The sequence below is a fragment of the Balaenoptera acutorostrata genome, chromosome 13 (genome assembly GCF_949987535.1).
Source record: "Balaenoptera acutorostrata chromosome 13, mBalAcu1.1, whole genome shotgun sequence".
Taxonomy (NCBI): domain Eukaryota; kingdom Metazoa; phylum Chordata; class Mammalia; order Artiodactyla; family Balaenopteridae; genus Balaenoptera; species Balaenoptera acutorostrata.
In genome coordinates this window covers 87,305,195-87,323,181 of record NC_080076.1, presented here as the reverse complement: position 1 = coordinate 87,323,181, position 17,987 = coordinate 87,305,195, and the positions used below count along the sequence as shown (strand labels likewise).

The following is a 17,987-nucleotide window of genomic DNA, read 5'->3' as shown; positions in this document are numbered from 1 at the left end:
CAGGAGACTGCAGTTCTTTGCTTTCTCACCACGTGGAACAATTCAGCCCTCTCCAGGTCCCACCCCAAACTGAGATGTCCAAACCCCCCACGGGGCTCAGCAGAACCAAAGAACTCCAAATAACATGATTCATCTTCCTTAACAGGCACCTGGGATTAATAATAATTTTTCTGTTGCATTACTAAAGGCTAGGCACTTTATATGTGTTTACTTAGTTTTCTCAAATATCTCACAGGTTAGGTATTTTCAAAACCATCTCACAGATGAGAAACCTGAGATTCAGAGAAGTGAAGAAACTGAGTAAGGTCACAGAGTAAAGTGCTGTATCACCTTCATGTTTCCTATCCCTCTCTATCTCAATCCATGTACCAACTCCGCAGTGCTACTTATATTTGCCTCCTGCCCTGTAATGGTATCAACCTCTTTCTCATCTCTTCCTCGGGGTTTGATTTTACCATTGAGTACTTTTTCCATCTGCTGATACTTGCTTTCACCTATTATTTTCAAATTCCTGAGAATAACAGCAGGTTGCACAGGAAGACTCGCTTAATAATTTTAAATCTGGGGGGGGGGAATAACTGAACTAAGTGGTGGAAGGCCCCTTGGAAGGCATCGTGTCCAAGCCTCACGCAACACCAAAGACACACCCAAAGCTTCCTCCAGATGGCCCGCGACTGGCCTGGGCACCCATCTTCTCTAGAGCAGACCACTGCAGGCTATTGGGCTGACTTCTTGAAAGAGTTCTTCCTTAAGGTAAGAGACCGTAAAGATACAATCTGCCATTTACTCGGGCTCCCCTTAGAAACTGTGAAGTCAGCCCTGGCTTTTCTCTCTCACACCCTAACTCCTAGCAGGCACAGGAGTGACCCAGTGGGAGAGCTTGAGCCACGTGTGACCCACGTGGGGTCTCTGCCCCACCCCACTCACATCGAAAGGGCCGTCTGGATGGCTTCCGCCTCAACCGTGGAAGCAGAGCCTAGACTCGCCCCGAGAGGCAGGTGGACACCAGACCCACTGTCAGAGTCTGGTGCGCGGGGTCTGGGCCGCCACCGCTCAGCTGAGAAGTGTCAGGCCTCAGCATGGGCGGGAGACAGCCGTCAGGGACCAGGGCACAGCTTGCAAAGTGAAAGGAAAGCCTGTGGGCACCATGCAGGTAATACAAGTGACCAAAATGGGTCACACAGGGAACATGAATTCATTGCCAACCTTTAAAAATCATTAAATTTTACGTAAAAATCTGGATTGTTGGTTTTTCCTTAGAAGAGCAGATGATGCGGGGCCCTTAAGCCTGTATCCCACATGGAAACAAACAGCTACCACTGAGCGGGCGCTGTCCTCTCAGGAGGGCAGGCCTTCTCCAGTTTGCCAGACCTCACGACTCCTTTGTCAACCGCTTGACCCCTGGGCCAGAGGGTCCTCGCAACTTGGTTTGCTGGGGCAGTCCCAGTTTAGGCCTATTGTCCTTGTTTAAGTAGTAACAGCATCGCCCCCTCACTTTATTATATGGTCACCAAGACATAATGCACAAGCCACCACGCACACACACACACACGCTGACCACTGAATTCACACAACCACGTCAAGCACAGAACCCTGTTATAAAGTGATTTTATTAAATTGATTTGGACATACTGTAGGTCAAATAATATTTTCCGAAGATAACAATTATGGACTTTAAAGCTCGACATAAAATTAGTAGCTTAAAAAGTGTTAGTCATATTCCCCAGCAACAGCATGATAAAATAATTCAACTATGTAGAAATATAGAACTCTAGGACTAGCTGGAAACTCGGAAATCATTTAGCCTAATGTCCTCATTTTGTAAGTGAGAAAACTAGACTCAAAGATTAAGCGATTTGCCCAAGCTCACATACCTAACAGTAATAAAGCTAGAAATCAAACCAATTTTTCCTAAACCTAAAATTCTATCAATGATATTTCAACTGGCTCTCTATCAACTAAAAGTCTAGGCTTTTCTCTAATGCTCCACGCTACTGTGACACGGAAGTGTGTTAAGACACTACAGTAAATCGTAGTCGAGGAATTCAGGCCTGGAAGGGACTTTATCAAATAACTAAGCCAGCCCTCTCTTTGCGAAAATGAGGAAACATGAGAAGCAACTTCCCAAGGGCTTGTTAACAGAGATGTCTGGATGAAAATTCAGATGGTAACAAATTTACCGCCAAATCCCACCTCCAGTTTCATGGCTCACCCAGTAAGTTATGTGCTCCTTTTAAATCTCCTTTATGCATTGAGGTTTTAGTTATACAAAAAACCCTTCCAGTCAAACAGAAGAAATTAATTCAAATATGAAGAGAAAATCAAGCTTCGTTTCAGTATTTCGATGACTATTTCGGGTAGTTCATTTTCCAGCCTCTCAGACAGTGGACACAGACCGCTAACCTGATCACCCATTTCAGAGCTTTCAAAGAGCCTAAATTCCCCCAAAGACTTCCTGAGCAAAAGGACTACATGTGGGAAATCAACGAAAACAGGAATGAGAAGGGAAACAAAGTTAAAAATTAGTTGCTTTTTGTTGTCATTGGGGACTTTTGGTCTTCTAAACATTCCTTGAGTTCCTCCACATGAGTTTTTAATACCAATCTAGCCAGAAAAAAAAAGAAAAAAAGAAAAAAAAAAAAGGCCTATAAATGTCAGGATACTGAGCAACTCAGTATCTCTCCCCCTCCCCGCTGCTCGCTACCCTCACCGCCGGGCCGCCACCTCCTGCTCCGGAAGCTCCCCGGCGGGACCGCGACCCCCCTGCAGCCGCCCCTGTGCCGCCCCCGGAAAGGCCTCCCTGCCCGCTACCTACCGCTGCCCCCCGCCCCACCCCCACTGCTCTAAATCATCACCCTAGGTTATTTTCTCTGTATCACTTCATCACTACCTCGGACTACATTATTTATTTGTTTACTTGCTTATCATCTGTCTCCTCCACCAGAAGGCACCGCCACGAGAGCAGGGCCCTTGTCTGTCTCACTCAGTGGTGTTCCCGGTGCCTGGCGCAGGGCCTGGCACGCAGGAGGTGTTCAATAAATACTTGTTGAATGAATGAAGAAAGTTCACGCCTACAAAGGAACTGATATGTAATCCTCAATGAAAAGGTATCAAGGACTCCTACACATTATTGCCCAAAAATCACAGAATCAGAGACTATTATTAGTGAGGCCTCCTACCATCCGCTTCTCCTATGGTCTCCCCAAGCTAGTAAGGGGCTCCCCTTGTTACCAAAGGAGCCTGAGAGGGCAATTCTGGATGGAGAAAAGTTCTAACTTTGCTTGCTTCTTCCTCCCTATTTACATTCAGCTATTTCCAAAAAAATTCAAGTTAAAAATATGTGATGTAGCCACTAGAAAATTAAGTCTGACTAACAAAGAGACACAGTGATTAGCAGAATTCACAAAATTAAAGTTCAAGGGCATGTATGTCTGCCAATGATTTCGCCAACAGACAAAGTAAATGGAAATTATGAGTCACCTAAAATCTAAAATGAAATTTAATGCCATCTAGGAAGGGGTGGATATTTATGGGTATTTTGAGGATATACAGGTAAAGTGAGTTCAGAAGTAACGGGATATATGGACAGATACGTAGAGGCTGAATCGAGTGGTAACCTCAAATACCAGAACACTACTTCGTGGGAGCTGGCCGTTTTCAAATGCATTCACCAGTATGCTTGGATCAAGAGAAGGAAGGTCATGAGCTCCCGAAATGGGGGAGTATCTGGGGCAACTTTTAGGTAAAGCGTAGACAGAAGGTGACTCAGGAGGCTGGGCAAGGATCATGGTTTCCTGTGTAGTGTTTCAACTATGGAGGCATCGCGCCAGAATCCCAGGAAACGCACACCCACGACTGGGACCTCACAGCCTGTCCTGGGCAAACACGCGGAGGGATTCCAGATTCAAAGTCAAGCTGTGGAACACACTTGGCATGAATCCAAAAAGTCAACCTCACACATGTCTCTTGGAAAACAATGTTCTGCTGGGGCTTGCTGTAAAAATTTCTTGGGTCAATGTAGGTATTTACAGGGGTTTCCTTCCTAGTGGCACTTATGGGTTTTAAGATTTTTATCTCTTAGCAAAACGCTTTATATAACTGATATTTTGAGATGGTTTCTCTCCTTTGTGTGCACTCTCTGGTGGATGCAGAGGCTGGTGCTCTGACTGAAGGCCTTCCCACACTCATCACATTTGAAAGGTTTCTCCCCCGTGTGCACTCTCTGATGGATGCAGAGGCTTGAGCTCTGGCTGAAGGCCTTCCCACACCCACAGCATCTATAGGGCTTCTCCCCGGTGTGCACTCTCTGATGGATGCAGAGGCTCGAGCTCTGGCTGAAGGCCTTCCCACACTCATAGCATTTATAGGGCTTCTCTCCTGTGTGGACTCTCTGATGCATGCAGAGGCTAGAAGTGTGCCTGAAGGCCTTCCCGCACTCTTCACATTTAAAGGGCTTCTCTCCGGTGTGGACTCTCTGATGCATGCAGAGGTTTGAACTATTGCTAAAGCCCCTTCCACACTCACTACAGACATAGGGTTTCTCACCTGTGTGAACTCTCATGTGAATCTGAAGATGTGAGCTCCAGTTGAAGGCTTTGCCGCACTCGTAGCATTTATACGGCTTCTCCACCGTGTGGATTTTCTTGTGTCTATTGAGCTTTGTTGTGGTGCTAAAGTCCTTCCCGCAATCGTCACATTTATACGCCTTCTCTCCCGTGTGGTCTCTCCAATGGATATGGAGCTCTGACAGATGAAAGAAACCCTTGTCGCACTTGTCACACTTATGGGGCTTCTCAGCAGTGTGAACTTTCTGATGCATAAAAAGATCTGCTCTCTCAGAGAAGAATTCCCTACACATGGGGCACTTGTAGATCATGTTTCCTATTTGGTATCGTGATTTAGCGGAGAAGATTTCCTCACAACTACTACAGTTCCAGGGCTGCTATTTCACAGTCTCTCACTTGGCCATTTTGGTGTTTATCTCAGGCTGGCTCTGTTCGGGAGGTTTAAGGTCGGCCTACGCTTTTCCCTGCCTGTCTTTCTATGGAAGGTTTCTCCCTGCATAGTGCTCCTCACTCGGTATTATTATTGATTAGAAAGTGACATTTACTTCCACGTGAACTCTGTAACTCGTTAACACAGAACTTCCTTTGAGATCCTGAGCTGCCAACATTCCAAGGGGCTCCCAAGGTAGAAACCTTTGCGTTTTTAAGCCCCTGGAATCTTCCTCTTGCAGAATAATCTCGTGCTTCTCACTTGTAGGAAAAGGCCTGCACAGCGTCCCCTGTAGCCAAGGGTGCGATACTGTGTGCTGGTCTCGGTCACCAGGAGCCTCCCCTTGCAGAGTCACAATGACATCCTGCCTCCTGCACATCAGACAGGAGCCTCCCAGGAAGCCAGCGCCTTGGGTCCAGGTGTGTCAGTCCTTCCTGGTGAGGATTCCCTATGCAGGTGTCACTCCGGCAGTCTTCTGTAACAGAAACATAAATACTTACACTGAAAATGCCTTTCTTGTCCAGAAAATTGTTATGGATTCCATAATTAATTTTATAAACGTGACAGCAGTAACACAGACCTTTTTTGATCGTGAGGAAGGAGCTCTTATCTTCCAGAGAGACGTGTCTCTTGGATTTGCAGGTCTGAAGAAGAGAATTTGTAGATATCATGCTCCTGTTCATAGCCCAAGTACATAATCCAATTACAACCACTTACTGTAATTATCTGAGCAACATCAAGGGAATACTATTGAAAAAGAAAAGAAACCCTCAGAAGACCTGCATGTGAGTATGAGAAGCAGCTGTCCTGCATAAAGGCACAAGAAGGAAAATGCGCTCCACTTGTAACTTCAGAAGGGAAAACGTTGCTTCTGGAGCTGAAACGTAATATTGAGTCACCTCCCAATCCATAGAAAGAATAAATATATGACAGCATCAAATGTCATTCCCTTGCTTAATTGTCCTCCATGGTTTCCTTATGTACTTAAAATCCAAATCCTTAACCTAAAAACCAAGGTCCTGCATGACCTTGCCCCCAAGCTCCCCGACCTCACGTGTGGCTTGGTGTGTCAGCCGCCTCTCCCCTACGTAAAGAAGGCCCCTGGCTAAGGCTCTATTTTAACCTCTTATTTGATTCCTTCAAAGCGCAGAGAACTCATAATTACTTTATTGTTCCTTGCTTTTTGTTCTGTGTCCCGTACTAGATTATAAATGCCAGGAGGGAAGAACTCTGTATGTTGCTCGCTGTTACATTCTGGCAAAGGGGAGGCGGGGAGGTGGTTCGGTTAGTATTTGTTGAATGCATCTACAGAGTACTTTATGACACCTCCTCTCTCCTGCAGACATGGCCTGCTTTCTTCTGGTACAGCAGATAAAGGTACATTTTCCAGTGCCTTATTACCAGGCTTTTGATAACCAACATGGGACAAAATATATACCAAATAGAAGGAGAGGAAACAGAAGAAAATTCCAAAATATTCAATCTGAAATCTTTTGAAGTGTAGGATGCCTTAGCCACCTTTTCATGTCCTGTACTTTATACTCACTAAGTGATACTTCAATTAATTAATGAAATTAACAGATCTTAAAGTAACACTCTCCATAGTATGTTTTATACAAAGATAGGGTACATGAGAGATTGAGGAGATTTCTTCAACATTAAAATTGCAAAATAAATTGCACTGTTTCTAGATGGAAGTGTTAGAATAATGAAAGTCAACTAGATAACCAAAATTTCAGCAAAAACATATAGTCAATGTCTGAAAAATTATATATGCATCTACCCTCTGACCCAGTAATCACACTTCTAGAGCTCTATCCCAAGATATACTGCAAAATAGGAATGACTGATGGCCCAGTTTATTGAGGTGGTACTTGTCACGGCAAAATGGCCGGCAACCCAAGGCCCATCCACTGGGGAGTGGCTGAATCAACTATGGGACTTCATTCAGTGAACTACTGCTTAGCCATTTAAAAAAGGGAATGAGGAAGAGCATGATGTACTGATATGAGTGAACCCAGATAACACTGTTCAGTAAAAAAACAAAAAACAAAAAAACAAGGCATAGAATGATAGCTCAAACATGCTATCTTTTGTGCAAAAAAGGAGGGGAATATGAATTATTTAAATATTTCTTTACATGATGTATAAAAGTAAACATGGAGAAGAATAATACAAAATGAATTTTTTTATTGAAGTATAGTTAATTACAAAGTTCTATTAGTTTCAGGTGTACAGCAAGTGATTCTGTTATGCATATATATATTCCTTTTCAGATTATTTTCCATCATAGGTTATTGCAAGATATTGAATATAGTTCCCTGTGCTATACAGTAGATCCTTGTTGTTCACCTATTTTATATATAGTAGTGTGTATACGTTAATCCCGAACTCCTAATTTATCTCCCCACCCCCACTATCCCCTTTGGTAACCATAAGTTTGTTTTCTATGTCTGTGAGTCTATTTCTGTTTAATACAAAATGAATTTAAATGGGAGGAAGGAGAAAAGGATGAAGTAAAATTTCTCTGAATGTAACTTGTGATGCAGTTTTGACTTTGGAGACATATGAATGTTTATATATTCAAAAAATAAAATTAAATAAACAAGAAAAGCAATCCCTAAATTTTGAAAACAAAATGAAGAAAATGAACCTTAACTTTCAAGTTGGTGACATATCCACAAATGACTTTTGAGTACAGTAGACTGATCATACATACTCAGAGGGACATTCTGTTGATAAATAAACCTGCAAAGAAGTCAAACTTCTTTCAATAGTTTAACTTAGTTATAATAACAGTGGTGTTTTTATAAAGTAGGATAATGCAAATAAGTCATTACGGTAATGTTGTTAGGAACCAAGATTCGAGGTGAAACAAATGAGATACAAATATAAAATCAAAGGTAAGGAAAAAAATCCTATAACATAAAATGTGACTTAGAAACATCAGTTTGAATTCATGTCTTTTTTTTTTTTAAGGCTGTCCATCAAAAAGGCCTGGAAGCAATGACAACCGACAGCAATGGTCCCTCCCCTTACAGACCCTTTTCCACCAAATGGCACAGGGTTCCTTGCAGAACGCCTGGTCTCAAGGCCAGAGCAGCACTTTATAAAGTGAGCCTGGGACACCTTGTTATGCCAGGATGTAAGAGAGTCATGGCAAAGGAACACAGATGCCAATTCATGAAGAGACTCCTGCTGGCCAAAAATGGGACAACTAAGCATCAGAAGGAATAATGAATTCAATCCACCGAAACATACTAAATACACAAAACCCCCGAGTTCACAACGACAACAAGGGTTGGGGAGGAGCGGAAAAAGAAAGAGAGGGACAGACAGAGGCAGAGAGACAGACTCAAGGCACTAGACTAAACTGAAAATTATAGGATGCCAACTTTTACCTTTTTTGACACTTGGCAATTAAAAGGAAAGAATGAAAAATCCTTCGTCTATGAACTATCTTTCAAGACGATGCAACAATCCAGCTAGTAAACATGCAACCCTAACGAAATGCCTGATTCAGACCACGGTGAGAAATGGGTGAAAACATCAGATGAAAGGCTGATCGAGAACGTTTTACACTTTGAGGATCTGGCTGTCGACCCCTGAACCCACCGATCCATGATGTCAGCGTAACTCCAAGGGGCAACAGGAAACACACAGCATCACCTGAAACACTCCTGCCAGACACGCCTCCAGGACTCATTTTTATTTGAAGGAACTAGGAGGGCTAGAGGAACTACCAGGATACAAGCAGAAAAATATGAAAATGTGAGGCAGTCCACAGGACAGGTACCCATTTCTGCAACAAGTAAATGGCATGGAAAAAGGGGTGGGGGAGGGCTGCTCTAGATTACAAAGACTTGAGATAGAACAACCGTAACAGCCAAATGTAACTTGAAGACCTACCTTCTTCGGAATCTGATTCAAATAAGCCAGCTGCTAAAGCGGGACAACTGGGGAAACACCATTAGGGACTAGGTATCAGATTACACAAGGAACACTGCTCACTGTATTCGGTGTGATAATGCCTTTGCAGTTGTGTAAACAAATGTATTTTTTGAGATTTATACTGAAGTTTGTAAGAATGAAAGGACATGATGTCTGAGATGTGTCTTAAAATGCTTTGGCCAAAATAAAAACGACAGACAAAGCAAATGAGGGAGGACTGTTGTTAACTGTTGCTTCTAAGTGATGGATAAATGATGAATAAGCTAATCTATCTTCCTTTGTGTATGTCTGTAATTTTTCATGATAACAAAACTGGTTAATGTTGGGAAAACATTCTTTTCCTGCTCCTCTTGCAATGAGAAACTGATCCCAGAACCCGGCACATTGCACAGAGGTGAAACTGAACTAAACAGATGCAATCCTCCAATGGCTGTGACTTCCCCCATTAATCCTGAGCACGTGAGAATATGTGCACCGCAGATGTCACTGGAGAGCAGAGGGAAGGTGATGGTGACAAGCAGGGCACACAGGGGGCAGTGCTGCGCTCCGCTCCTCCCTCCCTCCTGAGCTAATTAACCGGGACGCCATGTGGTTCTCCTGGTGCCCTCCCTCAGAAATGAAGCAGTGAGGGTCAAGGCATCCGTCCAGACTGGCCTCAGGAGAGGCTGACGCTGCTCAGAAGGGCGGAAACACCAAGCTCAGCGATGTGAAACTCCTACAGTTGTCGTACATGAACTCCCGCCAGAGTTTCTCTGGACGAGGAGTCAGGTACTGCCATTCCTTCCAGGTAAAATGCCTGGACACACATGTAAGTCTCACCACATGAGGGCAAGCTACATTCTGCAGGAAAAAGCTCAAGCAAAAGAACCTCCAGCAAATTTGCCATGTGACCAACCAAAAAACAAAAGAAGGACAAACCACCACCAAGGATCCTCATTGTAGCCTTCCCTAAAATAGCACCTGCCTCACAGCTTCCATACATACAAAGGAGACTGTAAACCCAGCGAGCAGGTAGATGCCACAGAATTCTACAGATCCCAAGGGCACCATGTCCCCAAGATTCTCTCACTCAAGACGATGTCTCCTATCCAATGTCCCATAAGGGCTTTCAAGGGGACAGCCCATTGTTTGACTGTGAGGCCACCTGGGAGACCTGAGGAGGAAGGAACCTTGCATTGAGGTCACCTGGCACTGCCACGGGCGATGTCCCATCTCTCCACGAGACCTCAGGGGCACCCTCAGCAGCACAAGCCTTCAATGTATATTTGAGGAGAACCTCTCAAACAGGAAGGTTAGAATCCGGCTGAGAAGTGACAGGAAGAAAGCTTCAAGTAGCCCATCTGCCTCAAGTCCCCCACCTTCCATGAAAAGAGCCCTCTTCTCTCCCTGTAGTTTGTCCATTAGCAGCTTTGCCTCATCTAAACCTTGTGACACCAAACAATACCTGAATTTGTACCTATCTCCCAGCACAGCTAAAAGTGAGGGATCAGCTAATAAACAACTGCGGCTGAAATGCGAGGAAGTAAAAAAATGAGTCCTAAATACAAAGAAACTATGTCTTGAGAGAATAAAAGCTCTGGGCCCTGGCACTGGAAAAGGTCATCTGGAAACGGAGACACAGGATTAATGGGCTGGGAGAACAGAGCTGTTGCCCTTTGAGGGCTGATCGGGCCAAGAGCTCTCAATTCTAGACACAGATTCAACCACCACTGTGCTCAGGAGGTAACACCACCACTGGACTGAGGCACCGCGTCTGCCGCAGTAGCCTTGAACTTCCTTGCAGGCAGATATGCTTGCAGGGAGAGGAGCCCACTCGGGTCATACCTGCAGGGTGCAAAGGTCAAGAGGAAGGTACGGGGGGTGGGGGGAAGCTGATTTTCTATCCAAATTTCGGCCTGAATCTGTTGCAGAACTTGAAAATAACAGTCCCTCCACCCTGGGAGGAAGCTCATGACACTGTGCTGGGGAGGGAGATTCTGAACGTGGATTTTGAAAGAGGATTATTTAACCTACTTCTGTATACGCCTTTCACATGTTACTCTCTTTTACACAGCTGTCCCCCAAATATGATTCTGCGTAGGAAGAAAGGGTGAACTAGTTTTTCACAGATTTCTTGTTAAAATGATCCGATGCCTGCAAAATAGAAGGACCCAGGCCGCACAGGGCAGGTGCTGAGAACGAAGAGAAGTGCGGGAGAGCCGGACACCGAGCGTCTCTGTCCCACCGGGCCCCGGTGCTGGGCTGACGGGCGGCGCCAGTGTGGCTGCACTCAGGAAAACCAACCACCCAGCACAGAGGCGCAGGTCGGGAAGTGGCGCCCAGCAGACGCTCCAGAACGCTGGCTCGGGTCTGGCTCACACTCGGTACAGCCTGGATGTGACATCAAGACTAACCACCCTGACCCAGCAGGAGAGAAACCCAGTCACGCTCGCCAAGGCGCTGGCAGCCAGAAGCCTCGCCCTCAGACTGCACACGCGCACCAGGCCGGCTGCTGTCGTGTGCTGTGCTGCAGGTCCTTCTACAATATTATGGTTCCGATAAAGCATTAAATATAAATAACCCCACCCTAGAGTAGCAGACTCTTTAATACATCAGTTAAATCTATGTCAACAGAGATCAAACTAACTTCCTATCTAGAACCAGATCTGCCAGGACATGTGGTTTATAGTTCTGTCACTCGAAGGGATAAGGGCACACTTTCTGAGAAAGATAAAAATGAAACAGAATAGGAAAGAAGACATTCCTGTGCCTCCAGCCTCAACCAAAAACCCCACCACCAACTGCAGTGGGCTGCACTGGCCATGTGACTCGTCTCCCCCACTTGTAGAGCAGGCATGCTCTACATGTCATGGGGCCTGGAGAAGATCCTCAAAGAGAACCAAAGTGCCGTAGCTCAGATGATGATGCCCTAGACTAGTCACTGGGAAATATAAAGACTCCAAATCAACCTCCAGTTCTCTTAATTACTGGGAAGTGTTTTACAGGAAGATCTCTGTGTTCCAAGTTGCCCTAACACATGTTGGTTCATGCCATGTTGTTTAGTGTTTGATTTATAAATGATACTCAAGAGAATCCAGCTCACCCAGAAGCAGGTCTAGAAGAAAGTCATCATTGATGCAACAGCCCTGGAAATTGAACTCCGATGCAGGATCAGCACATGCGTGCATGCAGGCATACGTTCCACAAACGTTTAGCACCCAGCATCTGTCAGGCAGTGGGCTACACTCTGGAAGATCCTATGAAGAACAATACAGCCATGGCTTCTGCATTCGTGTGGTTTACAGTCTAGGAGGGGAAGGAGACAGGCCCAGCATCGTGCAAGTGGTGCTGTGGCCGACCAGGCCCCACGGACACAGCTGCACGAAGGGGGGCATCCTAACTAGTCCTTCGTGACAAGGGAGACTTCTGGTAAACTCTACTTTTAGACTGAAACCGAAAGGACGAACCGAGTTAACCAGGAAGGGCAGGAGGACAGAGGGTCTTGGCCTAGGGAAGGGCAAGTGTCTAGAGACGACCAGGATGACAGAGCCTAGGAGCACAGGTTCAGCATGTGGAAGGCAAAAGGGGGGCTCTGCCTCTCTCTTACCTCTACCAGATTATGATGTGAAAGGACACTTCCTTAGAATAAAACTCTAAGGTTCAAAATCAAAGGGGAATGGGCAGCAGTGGAAAAGGATGTTCCGTCTGGAAATGAGAGGGGAGGCCTTCTAACTGATTTGTAGCTTCTGCTGTGGCCACCTCAGCCGTAGGAATCCCCCTCAGAGCCTGGCCAGTGAGGGAGTGTGGCTCATTCCCACGGGACCAAGACAGAGCCTGCCTGCGCATCACAGCCTGGAACAGGGTGGGGAGCATACAAAACTCCACTCACCCGTCCCTGCCACTTCCCTCTCCACTGCAACCGTGACTCCACATCTCCCGAAATCATCATAAACCCTGCCAAGGGATCACCTGCTAGAGCAGTCGGAAGACTATATGTCCCCTAACGGGCCAAGAATATGAAAAAGCTCCAGCCTCACCCAGAAGTCCTGATCGCTAGAAAACATTCCAAAAAGGAAGAAGATTCCACTCTTCCTCTATACACGTCGAAGCCTACGAAAATCTACCGTCAATCCGACAGCACGATCCTGAGAGCGTGAGTCTCCGTGCAGCGCCAGTCCCGCGTCCCCAGCTGCCCCCACTCCTTCCAATGCTCAGCCCCCTGAAAGCCGCCTCTCAGCCCGAGAAGCAGCACTTTCTGCCAACCTTTGTTATCCTGCAAAAAACACACACTTTCCAGCTCTTTCCCCAACAGTGTGACTTTAAGCAAGTCACTTAAGCCTAAGACTCAATTACCTCAAACGTAAACGAGAAATGATACTCATATCTATCTCTCGGGGCTGTTACGAAAACGAAATGAGACAATGCACAAGCCTAGGCTCCATAAACTCTCCCCCTGTCCTTCCCTCAACTCGTTGAACATCGGGAAGGCATGCTGTTTACTGGAGGGTGGCTTCAGGAACCTGCAGTGTTCAGCCGTCCACCTGTCACCTCCCAGCGTCCATACCTTTCCTGACTGCACGCTCACTTCCTGTTCGGGATCCCCTCTCCCTGTCTACGCAGCACTGATGGGCCAATAGATCCTCCCACAGTGAAAACGGAGTCCCCAGACCTTCCCCTCCTGAGTTGGGGAAGATGCTAATAAATACTGCCTACAGAATGACAAAGAAAGTCTTTTCCCTAAAAATTCCTCTTTTATCCAATTTCCTAGCTCAGAGTAAGCTGGGTTTGCCGTGGTATCCATCTCTTCCTTCTTCTCTGTCCCTGCTACACACAGAAATGTTACAGTATGCTCTAAAATACGTCCTTCACATTCTGTTTTCCTCACTCACTCCAGGTTCAAGGCCTCTCCTACAACACACTAAGCCAAGAGCCTGACAAACGGCCTCGTTCGCCTTAAAACCATGCTCCAGCCAGGCACGAGAAGTCAGGTGCCTTCTGGGGTCCGGCAGGGAATATAACCGTGTGCTCTTGTCCGGCTTAAGACATCAGGGGCTGGGGGTCCCTCCCACCTACTCCCCTTAAAAGCATTCATTCCTACAAATAAAACATCAGCAGGCTGAAATCAGTCCACCAGCCACAAGTTGAGTCTCTTGCAAAAAACCCAACTTGTGAGCACGGGACACTGAACAACTGTCCAACCTCGGGAAGCTCAGCTCTTCCCAGTTACTGTCGTAGAGCAGCAGTTCTCAAAAAACCAAGACTCTTGGGGGTTCCAAAACCCTTATAAAACAAGATCAAAATGACTTTCAAAATAATAGTAAGATGCTGTTTGCTCTTTTAACTGTGCTGACGTTTGCATGGAGGATGCAAAAGTACCGGTTGGTAAAACTGCCGACTCCTTAGGCTCCTCACACGGAACCCTACGGCAGAGGCACCAAGTGATACCGGTAGTCAAGGTATTCTTCACCTCCAGGGGCTCACGGTAAGCAACAGTTTCACTTAAGAATATCCTTGAAGAAGCAAAAAAAAATAATTTTATTAAATCTAGACCCTTTTATTATATTTATTACATTTATGTTAAACATATTATGTTTATTACTTATTACATTGATATGAAATACATACAAATATATTTTTAATGTATATTTATATTCTAGGTTAAAATGGAAGCATACCAGGTCGCATACCCAAGTGCAATGGTTGCCTAAAGGAAAAGCACCTGTATAAATGTAACTGTCTGAGCTGCAAGCTGAACCGCCTCTTCTTTTCGACAGAACATCATTTTTACTTGAGTGACTACACACTTGCTATGCAGACTTGGGTGCTGGGCAGACATCTCAGATAAAAGGAAACTGATGGTATTTATTGCCAACTGTCAAATCCGAGCTTTCAAGTGAAAATTGGGATTTTGGAAAACTCCTGTCACCATGAGCTCTCCAGCTTCCTGAGACATGAAGACTTTTCTGATGAGACTGACAGCAACACTAACCGTGAACTTCCGATATTACATGTAATGGAACACATGAACATTTTCAGGATCTGCAAGAAGTGAGCCAATGTTGCCCAAATGACCAATGTGGCAGGTAATAAATCACTGTGGGTAAAAGATCTATTCAAAGTACAAAAGAGACCAGGGATTTTAACATAGCACAGTACACAAGGTTCACTGATAGGATTGCACATTGCAACTAACCTGTAGGAACCTACCACTTGTCAAGTTTTGGTAACGTGTCACAAATGAACTCACAATTACCTGAAAAGGCTACTGAAATCCCTTTTTCAATTCTCTTGTCTGTGAGGCTGGATGTCTTCATCTACTTCAGCTAAAACAACATATTGCCAGAGATTGAACACAGAAGCGGATGTAAATATTGCCACTCTTCCTACTAAATGTTTTCTTATTTTAGAAAATAGCAATTTTTCATAGAAATGTACTTTGTGTTAATGTGTAATGAGTTTGTCATTATTTTTTAATTAATTTTTTTGTAAAGTTTTGGTCTTCATTTCTATTATAAGTATCAACGCCCATAACCCACACAGACAGAAAGCTCTTTGAGGTCCTTAAGTAACACTTCTTAAAGCGTAAAAGGATCCAAAGACCAAAAAGGGGTTGAGATTCCATCTCAAACCGACTTTTTTTTAAAGCTGAAAGTATGTGAACAAACTGTAAGATGAACACTTACTTATAGCTAGTAATTTCCATCATCAGCCATCATTATTCTGGTTGTAAGAAAAATACTCTCCAAATTCCTCTACAATAACCCCAAAGTCAAGTTTTGTACATGAGAAGACTAAAAGATGAACACTACAAGAAATAACTCTTTACCCAGAGAGACGTTTTATAAAGGATTCAGAAATTATCCCATTAGGCAGAAGCTACTAATGTGTTCCTCTAAGACCTTGATTTCAGTTCCAAGGCCTTGTGATTCTTATTATCCTATACGGTTCCCCCTGGACATAATGGATGTCCCTGTTCGTGGAGACAGAACATGGAACATGTCCCCAGCATGGCTAGGCACTCCTCCTCCTCACAAACCATCAGGAAGTCCCACAAGTCAACTCACTCAGATATTAATTTGGCAGTGGTATGCTAAGGAACCTCTGCTTGGCCCTTTTCTAGAGGCCTCGGCAACAATAAATGGAAAGGCTGTTCAGGTCCCTGGTGCCTGCATGCTGCAGAGGAACAGGGCTAAGAAGTTCAAGGCCACGCCCCCCGCCCCCCCCCCCCCACCGTGTGCTGCAGGGACCCGGGCACACAACAGAGGCAGCATCTACCTCCTTGTTAATCTCACTACACCTTCAGAAAATTCCAGTCTAAACCACACATAACAGGGTACAGCTGACCTAGATACTCAAGCTCCACCGGCCCAATCCACCTCATCTTTGCTCGGCTATCTGTCTCAGAATAACTTAATTACAGCAGCCACTTGTAACGCATCGATTAGGACTGTGAATGCAAACCCACTCTATTTTGCTCCTACATCACCATCAGTCCTTGAATAGAAGATATTAGCGGCCTGGAAGACACCCAGGCTGGCTGCCCAAAAGGCCCTTCCTATTTCCCACACTTTTCCCAATACCTCACTCCTCAAGCTACCGGGGCCGCTTTCCTCATTACAGTCCCTCTGCACGTGCCCCGGGCCACCTCTGCGGTAACGGGTCACAGGGAAGACCACCTTGTAAGGTCCCAGACCTCTCACCTTGGTGGCTGGCTTCCCCCAACACTCTACGGCAGCCACAAAGGCCTCCAGCTAGTCCGCTCCCCACACCTCATCTGCCCTCGCCGACAACCCCCTGCAAGGCCCCACTGCGGGGCCACTCTCCTGAGGTGTGCTTCCCACTCTCAGAGGTGAGGACGCAGGCTTCCTCATCTCCCGGGCTAACTTCAGGAACGGGACGCTGGAGGCAGTCCAAGCTGAGAGGGGAGCCTCGCTTACAGCGGCTCAAGCACACAGCTCTCTCCGGGGCCTCAATCTCCTGGGGCCAAATCCCTCTACACCTGAATGCCCAGCCTGAGAGCACGGTCCAGGCTTCTATCCACCTAAGGGCCAGTTCAGGTGCGCACGCGCTGCACCTACTCACTGGAGCACCACACGCTTCGGAAAACCACAGTGGCCTCAAAGCAGGCTCCTGAAATGGTCCGTCAGTCACCGGCCACTGGCTGCCATTCACGCGGCATCCCCTCAGTAACCTGCCCTAACCCCTATTCCAACACTCCCTGACCTGGCGCTCAAGCAGCACGTCCTGAATCCACTACTGATAATCAGCTGCCTCAGTAATTTATAGGGACAATTTCCCCGAGGGTATTGAGGTCAACTTTTTAGGTCAGTCAAAGGAGTTTCTGACTCTGAGCAGGAGTCTCCGACTCAACTTTAATGACAACAGTGGATTTTACATCACTTTTGATGCCTTCCTCTCTGCTTCCCTGCCACCAGTTGGTGAGAAAAGACTCCAATCCAGTGTGACCCCTGAGCACTAGAAGAGAACCCCTGACACTGGCTCCCTCAGTCGCTCGCCCAGGATCTCCCAGGGAGGCCACCTTATCCCTACCCCGACCACGTTTCCTACTTGGGGCCCCACGTCTGTGGGCTCCTCTCTCCCTGCCCCCTATTCCTGCCCACACGTCCTGAGGCCTTACACGCTAAAAGTCCTAGGTTCCCTGACCTCGCGCCTAATAAAGTTCTCAATGGCTAAGGATCTGGGCTCTGGGTTTTAATGATCCATAGGGAAGAGAGCTGCTTTCCTCCTGTCCTTGGGACAACTGCTCTTCGTGTGACTTGGTTTAATGACTCCTAATGGAAAAAAGATAAAAGACAAAAGAAACCGCGCCTGATTTTTCTTTAACTAGAAATTATCTCAGAGACTATGAAATTAGGCCTGGAGAAGGGCAACAAAAAGTATGGAGGGAGTGATGCCACGTTTTCTTCTGAGTCTGAGAAGGAAGTCTGAGAAGGACAACTGCCTGTGTGATTACGGTGATAAAGGATGACATAGGTATATTCTCCTCAGCTTCCCTCCAGCCCAGTCCTCCCACAAAAATGACCTATGGAATGACACAGCGG

The 17,987-nt window shown here is 45.9% G+C and overlaps 1 protein-coding gene across 24 annotated transcripts in view; it reads right to left on the bottom strand.

The window, feature by feature from the left end:
* The window catches only part of ZNF664 (zinc finger protein 664), a 221,096-nt gene that overhangs the window by 184,041 nt on the left and 19,068 nt on the right, over positions 1-17,987 (bottom strand). For 6 of the 24 annotated variants that reach the window (XM_057527349.1, XM_057527353.1, XM_057527351.1 and 3 more), the window contains 2 exons: positions 5,576-5,639; positions 1,592-5,470 (listed from right to left, as the gene is read on the bottom strand). The exons of 6 other annotated variants lie outside the window; for them this stretch is intronic. In XM_057527349.1, coding sequence (XP_057383332.1) covers positions 4,091-4,876 — 786 coding nt within the window. In that variant the 5' untranslated portion in view covers positions 4,877-5,470; positions 5,576-5,639 and the 3' untranslated portion in view covers positions 1,592-4,090. Of the gene's footprint in view, positions 1-1,591; positions 5,471-5,575; positions 5,640-5,659; positions 6,250-12,028; positions 12,183-17,987 lie in introns of those variants that run through there. 12 more of the 24 variants (XM_057527354.1, XM_057527352.1, XM_057527355.1 and 9 more) reach the window with 8 other exon arrangements.